The sequence below is a fragment of the Zea mays genome, chromosome 10 (assembly GCF_902167145.1).
Source record: "Zea mays cultivar B73 chromosome 10, Zm-B73-REFERENCE-NAM-5.0, whole genome shotgun sequence".
Lineage (NCBI taxonomy): Eukaryota > Viridiplantae > Streptophyta > Magnoliopsida > Poales > Poaceae > Zea > Zea mays.
The window spans coordinates 11,625,017-11,632,103 of NC_050105.1; the positions used below are offsets into that span (position 1 = coordinate 11,625,017).

The 7,087-nt window shown below is 41.4% G+C and overlaps 1 protein-coding gene across 5 annotated transcripts; it reads right to left on the reverse strand.

Annotated features, from left to right (window-relative positions):
* Positions 1 to 424: 424 nt before the first annotated feature.
* On the reverse strand, positions 425 to 2,308 carry LOC100193956 (uncharacterized). Of its 5 annotated transcripts, NM_001175726.1 has the most exons (4): positions 2,179 to 2,268; positions 1,876 to 2,048; positions 1,498 to 1,752; positions 425 to 949 (listed from the first exon to the last, which is right to left on the reverse strand). In NM_001175726.1, the coding sequence occupies exons 2-4, from the start codon at positions 2,026 to 2,028 to the stop codon at positions 893 to 895; spliced, it is 465 nt and encodes a 154-aa protein (NP_001169197.1). In that variant the 5' UTR covers positions 2,029 to 2,048; positions 2,179 to 2,268; the 3' UTR covers positions 425 to 892. The 5 variants fall into 5 exon arrangements, with proteins under 5 accessions (NP_001169197.1, XP_020400484.1, NP_001132497.1 ...); XM_020544895.1 differs by having other exon boundaries at positions 431 to 949; positions 1,498 to 2,048; positions 2,179 to 2,308; NM_001195866.2 differs by lacking the exon at positions 2,179 to 2,268 and having other exon boundaries at positions 590 to 949; positions 1,876 to 2,076.
* Positions 2,309 to 7,087: the final 4,779 nt, after the last annotated feature.

Consider the following 7,087-nt stretch of genomic DNA (forward strand, 5'->3'; position numbering starts at 1 on the left):
AAAATTAAGTAGTAGGGGATTCTAGCCCCCTCAATCCACTCCATTACCTTTGATCCCAAACAAGCCCTAAGGTGCCTAGGAATTTGTATTTTGTGATGAAAAAAAAAGTTGTTGCCTGGCTGGCCTTATGTTTGAAAATATGAGAAGATTGATGCATGTCCAAACAACTATATGCTATTCAGGAAAGAGGCTGAAAGGTTGAAGTGTTGTAGGCATCGTGGCAACCCTATATAGATCGAGGTGGTGAATGATGAGGGACAGTAAGTGGAAACCAAAGTTGGCACCGAGGAGTTGCGGTATGTATGTCTTTTTTCACTCATAGGCTTATGGATTAATTATTATAATCTAGGTATATAGATTACATAATCCACCTAATAACACATATTGTTTGTTTGTTTATCTTTAAACTTGTTTAAGTTAGGATGGTACATGAACAGGGTCTTATTATATATACTTGTGTCAGTACTGTCCGATGCTAAATAGTAGTACGATGTGAAAAGCCTATTTGTCGGATAGCACGACCATTTTAGGTGGGGTTTTACAGGCGGTGAGGGTGAGCGACAAACGAGAACGCACACACATAAATAAAGAACCTCTAAATCCTAGAATCTACTAGCTTGAAGCAGTCACAAAGGACAGGCGGTCAGCAGCGAACACAGTCACAACACGAACGTCACACCTACGCACAGACCCACGCAACGCAAGGCCGGCACGTCAGTCACGTCTTGCCTGCCGGCCCGTCATCAATCGATCACAGCAGGCGCCAAAAGTTGAGACATCTTGTAGTACGTACAGGAGGATGGAAGCCAAAAAGCCCGCGCCCTGATTAGCCAGCAGCCTTGTTGTCCGTGACAATAATGCTCGGCTGTGTCCGGCGGTCATTACGACGGGCTCAACTCAAGCACGAGCACCCCAGCAGCCGCAGGATCCTCCGCCAGCCATCATCCTTCTGCAATGCGGTCGTGGACGTTAAAATCATCACGTGAACGTTAAGGCCCCGGTACGAGTAATGAAGAACACTGCATGCACATTGATGTTTAATACTATAGAGTCTTTTGAAGTGTTTAAAGAGTACATTTGTAAAAAAAAATTGGTGGAACATCTCTAGCAATAGACGTTTCACTTCTTGCTCTACAAATTCGTCATGTATTCTAGTGCCTAGAGAATCGTTTTAGTGTCTCTTCACTGTACATACCTATCATATATGACTGCAAATCCTGGTGACAAAATTTTGCACTCCATGCGGTTAACGTGGGTTTTAGGTATTCTAAATAATGGACATTTGGGATTGGGTTTTATGTGTTCTAAATAATGGATATTTGGGATTGAATGGCTCGTTCGATCGCTAAGAGCACGTAAAGCTCTCTGAATAAACTCTTTAATTAATGGGATTTTACATTAAGGTAGCATGCATTTTTTTTCGTTTTTTCCCGATGCAAAATGGACAGCAAATAAATCATGGCTAGTAATGAGCGTAAGTGCGTACGTACTACGTACCCTCGCTCCCGGCGGCGGCGGCTTTCCGTAGAGCATGTCGGGAGGGACTCCGTACAGGTCGTCGTCGACGGGCTTGGCCAGCGCGAAGCAGGACCTCCTCGCCGCCGCCGCGGCCTGCGCGTAGGCTCCGGAGTCGGCCACCTTGCTCCGCCTCGTGGTCTGCGTGTGGCCTTGGTGAGGCTCCGCCGCCGCCGCAGCCGCAGCCAGCTTGGCCGCGTGGACGACACCGTCGGCGGCGCCTCGCCGCCTCCCCTGCTGCACGCACGCACGCGCGACGCGACGAGCATTACTACCCATTCGTCTCGTCGATAAGCAGCAAGCCGACGCATCGTTGTGGGCTTTGGATTGGATAACGCGCGCGCGTACGTACGTACATACCGTCTGCGGCGCTTTGTGCGGCGTTGTTATTGCGTGGCCGAAGTCGAAGGACGGGGTCATGACCGCCGGCGCCCACGCGCCGCCGCCGTTGCTGTGGTGGTGGTGGTTCCACTCCCCGAACGCCGGGATGCGCGTGCGCCTCGCGGTCGGCATTACTGGTGGTGGTGGTCTGTCTGAAGAAGCATCGTGTATATCATCAGCTGGACTGGAAACACAGCAGTGCAAAGTGGTGGCCGGAAAGGCAATAATAATGCCGGCCGCCTACGTGCAGCAGCAGCAGCGCGAATAGGGCTCATGACTGACCTTCGTTAGCAGGGGGAGATCTAGAGAGGGAGGGGAATTCTGTTCACGAATGGAAGGAATCACAATACTGGGAAGAGGAAACAAGTAGCAGATATTATTATGTGGAGCTCCGAGTCCGAGCTGGAGGAGGCTGCTTCGATGAAGAGGGGGGAGGAGGAGGACGGTAGTGGGGGCCCACCTAGACATGTAGGCCCGGTGTGCTTCGCTTGTAGAGGACGACGCCAGTGGAGGCCCGCCAGGCCGGACATGTACTGTGCTGCGCGTGGGGGCCAACGGGACAGTGCAGAATGTTACTGCTACCTGCCTACCTTAGCCCTTGTTGTTTTGATACACGTTCGAATTTCGAAATAGCTCCGGCTCTTTGCCATATTGTACGTGTACAATATAATGCCCGTGCTCTAAATGTTACTGTCTACGTTCTAGAATATTTGTCTCCGTGCTCTAAATATTACTACCTTCGCTAGTAGCTTTGCACGCGGACGACACGTAGTGGGTACGTGTACAATCGCTTCCTTATCTCCGTTGGACGTCGCATGCGGCGAGACTATCTCCTGTCTTGTTCCATATCATATCCTATATTTTAAACTTTATTTTATAAACAATATTATCTATAGTTCTACATTCTCTACTTTACACGATTCATAAAAGGCCACCTGAGCAGGATGACTGAGGCACTGTTCGTCTCTCATGAGTCATGACTAACATTTAGTTCGTATCAATTACGATAATTAAATATAGTCTAATTGCCAAGCTAATTATACAGATGACGACTAAACAGTAAGACGAGTCTATTAAGTCTAATTAGTTCGTATGATTCACCCATATGAAGCTAAGTAAACATTTTCTAATTATGAATTAATTAGACTTAATAAATTAATCTCGTTGTTTAGTCTTTATCTGTTTAATTAGTTTTATAATTATAAAATATTTAATACTTATAATTGGCGTTTAAACATTCCATCCGATGAAACGCATACATCTCTAGAGGTGGGCAGTTTCCTTGTAGCGTACGCCCAAGTCTTCCGTGGCTTCCTTGCCAAGGACACACCAGCCAGCCCAGCCCAGCCCAGCCCCTAGTAGACTGGCGAAGAACACGCTGCGGTTGGAAATAATCGCCTGTAGTATTTATTAACGTTGTCGTGTTGACTAGGGGTCCACTCTGCGCCTCCGCCGGAGAAAACTTGGGAGAGGGGGCATGCAGCCATGCAGGGGCTAGCTAGGCGGTGGTGCTCGCTACCGGTTAAAAGCAAACTACGTAGTACAACTCATCAAACTATAGGTGCCTAAGCCTAACCGCACGATCATACTATGAAATGAAACTACTATGAATTAAAAAAAACTCGGCATCAACATCAGCAATCCGTTTGGACACTTGGGACTTGCCAAAAAAAAAAACAGTTAACTAGCAATGCTTGGCATCTTTCTATTACTAATTAGAGGCTCAACCAAGAGGCACCCACTAGAAGGTTGTCTCGAAACAGTTTCAGTTTTCCTATCACACATCTTTATCTCTTCTTCTAATTTAAACTCTACTCTGTAAACAATACAATCTACAATATAAAACAGTGTTTTGCACGGTCTACATAGACAACCTTAGAGAATGGGCCATAGGTATCGATTGGGAACCAGCTACAATGCCAAATTCTCAACCACCGATACCGGGAACCAGAACTAAATGTGTCAAATTTTATGTATACAATAACTAATTCATATGTACATGTGTATAATGTCAAATTAATGCACACACAGATTAATGTATACAAATGAATATGTACATTAAAATGAATGTTAATAGTAATATATATATAAATGTCTATGAAGTGTCATAACTACTAAATAAATGTATATTCATTTCTATATCCTCAATATGGATCGTCTTCCTATTATGATAGGATCGGAAGATTTCGTCCATCATAGTAGAACTCTCCGTCTTTAGGCCTTTACATTATAACAAATATGAAGAATGCCTTCTCTAAAAATAGGATCATTATTTTTAGAGACATGCCTCTGAGACCCATATCTATTAATAAAATTGTAGGTTTCATACAGAAGAGCCTAAATGTAAAATAGAAGTCATCATTAGATTTTCATTGGATGCACTAGATCACTAGACTGCACGTTGCACCAATATGAGTGATTGCACCTGTTGTGTCCCCATTAATAAACCAACTATAGGCTCATCCAACTCGGTATAGCCGTTGAACTATCCATTGTAGACTTTGCTGATGTCATTTTTCTGAAGATTCTCTTTTCATCTCACTATGCCATCTGGCATGTTCACTTAAACAATACAACATCACACAATGTTGAATGAACAAAGTGATTGCCTAACATGTTGTGTTTGCTCTTGATGTTCTAGTCGATCTATAGTTTAGAATAGTGGCCTCGAGATAGTGCCAACTACCCAACTTCAACCAATTGTCTACCTATCATCCTCTCCATACCCAATATGTGCAATCAGTGATCTTTCATAGTGCACTCAGCAGTACATGCGGTTGAACAACAAACACATTAGTCTGACATGTGGATTTCACTTGCGATGAACCATAAATTGAAGTCATGTTTCTTTTTCTATCTTCATGATAGTTCATCTCTTGCATCCCTAGGACCAATTAGAGCATGTCTAACACATCTTAACACATATGTTAGTCGTAGTGATTAAGTTGTCATTATCTTACCAAAACTTATAGTAAATCTAAATCATGCTTATGAGCACATTATCCTTATAATCTCCCCATTTTTTGTGATGACTAAAACAAGAGCAAAGCAAGCATAAAATTGTAAAGAACTTAAACAACTGAAGAATGCATAAACTAAATGTATCATAATCTTGTCTAATTGCCTTACCATACATTCGTTACCATATCCAATTTCATCCTTCAATATTGATTCCAATTGAAATGCTTCTTAAAATATTTTTAGTAAGACCAAGGATGGTGCTCTCCCTATGTTAATGGGACCATCAAATGGCTAATTCTCCCCCATATTTGGACTATAGGAGTATGCTCTTCCTAATTATCCTTGATATCCTATGTTAACATTGTTTCCTTCTTAAGTTAAAACCTTCTTTTGTCGCTAGGACTTGTGGAAGATTTCTTCATGTGGCTTCGAAACCATGGAAGCTTGTTTTAATTCCTAAGGAGTATCCTTGACTTCTTTCCTCTTAGACAAGAATTCATTTATTCAAAGGAAAGCCTGCTTTGCTTACCACTTGATTCCCCCCTTTATCATCCATCTATAGAAACATAACCATAAAAAGAAGGGTGATAATAGTTATGGTGTTCATGCGGGGGTTCCTTAACACAATTTCACTTAGGATTAGGAACACACAACATAGTGGTGTTTCCAATTGAATTTCATAAATACACCTATGTTAATGATCTCCAACTCATTTATAAGTCCTACAAGACCAAAAGCCACAAACTTTAGGCCAAAGCCCCCCTAAATATGTGCTTGAAGTGATTTAGTATCTTGAAAAATATACCATTTGAAGAATATCTAATTGAAACCATGAATAAAGATTTCAACATCAACTAGGGAGCAAGTCCTATGACTTGGGCAAAATGTAAGAAAAGATTTAAACATGAAATGCAATCCTAGATAAGGTAATGCTACATGATGCATAGAGTATACCAAATATCAATAATAAGCACAGAATTAATCACACATTACCTTAGTGTAGAGTAGGAGAACTTGGGTACATGATCCTTACTTAAACACTTGTCATTTACTTGAATCAATAAGATTTATTGCCATGGTATACATCCCTAGTATGATAACTCTCCAAATTTCCTGATTACCGTGTGGGGCCTTCATATCTTGGGGGAACAAACCAATTGAGGCTCTTCCATGTTCTTAATCACCTCGTTGGTCACTCAATGGACTCGTTCCACTTGTAAGCTTTCCAGCCAACCATGTTAGTAGTGACATTGTCATTGCTAACCTTCTTGAATATATAATTGCTACTTTTGATTTTGTTCCAGTAGTTGGGTATGATGGATGCACTGATCGTTGGATTACTCTTCTTTCTGTCCTCCATCTTGTTGTCCTTCTTGAGTTTCTTACATTGAAAGGATCTGTGGCTTTGTAAGTGACAGGTGAAGCATGTCACAATTTTTCCTTCCTCAAACTTCTCGCCAAGTTCACATAGTTATCTTAAGGGTTAGACATCTTGATGGAGTTTTGGCCTTTATGTTGGCTAACTCCTTGAGCTAGCATATCGACCTCTTTCGTGAGACATTCATTCTCCACTGCAATGAGGTTGCCCCTGTAGGATAATGGGGAGGCTACGCTAGCATAAAACAAAATTTTTGACCTTATAAAACTAAGATCTACTGTTGTTATAGGTCACAAGATTACCACTAGACGAGCAAGGTAGCGAAAGTCATCTCAATGTAGACAAACGTGTCAAGCAGAGCCATGCAGTCGTCGGTGTCCTTCACGTCCTCGCTTGGATCGTCCTAGTGCTCTAGATGCAGTACATCCAAGATATCCACACTTGCAGGGATGAAGTGCTGCGTACCGGACTGCTAGGTTGTAAAGCCCTAAAAAATTTGCATAAGGTAAATAATAATAATAATAATAATAATAATAATAATAATAATAATAAATAAAAACATATAAAAGTGTTTTGGGATTATGGAACCTTTGGAGATCATTTGATTTTCTTTTATTTGTGCATATTCAATTAATGGAATTATAGTGGTCAAATAACAAATAAATATAGAAATATGCATATTATGCTGGAGGTCTTGTATTTTTGCAATTGTACTCAAATTTTTGAGATAAGTTAAGTTTGAAAAGTAGAATCTAAAAATAGAAGGGGAAATAAGAAAAGAGAAAGAAAATTATATTAAAGTTATTTACTATTGTTAGAATTAATAAATAAATAAATAAATAAATTACAAGA

Bases quoted from the DNA above. Each gene is read 5' to 3' on its own strand.
- LOC100193956 (NM_001139025.1), bottom strand. From the start codon at position 2,028: ATGCCGACCGCGAGGCGCACGCGCATCCCGGCGTTCGGGGAGTGGAAC.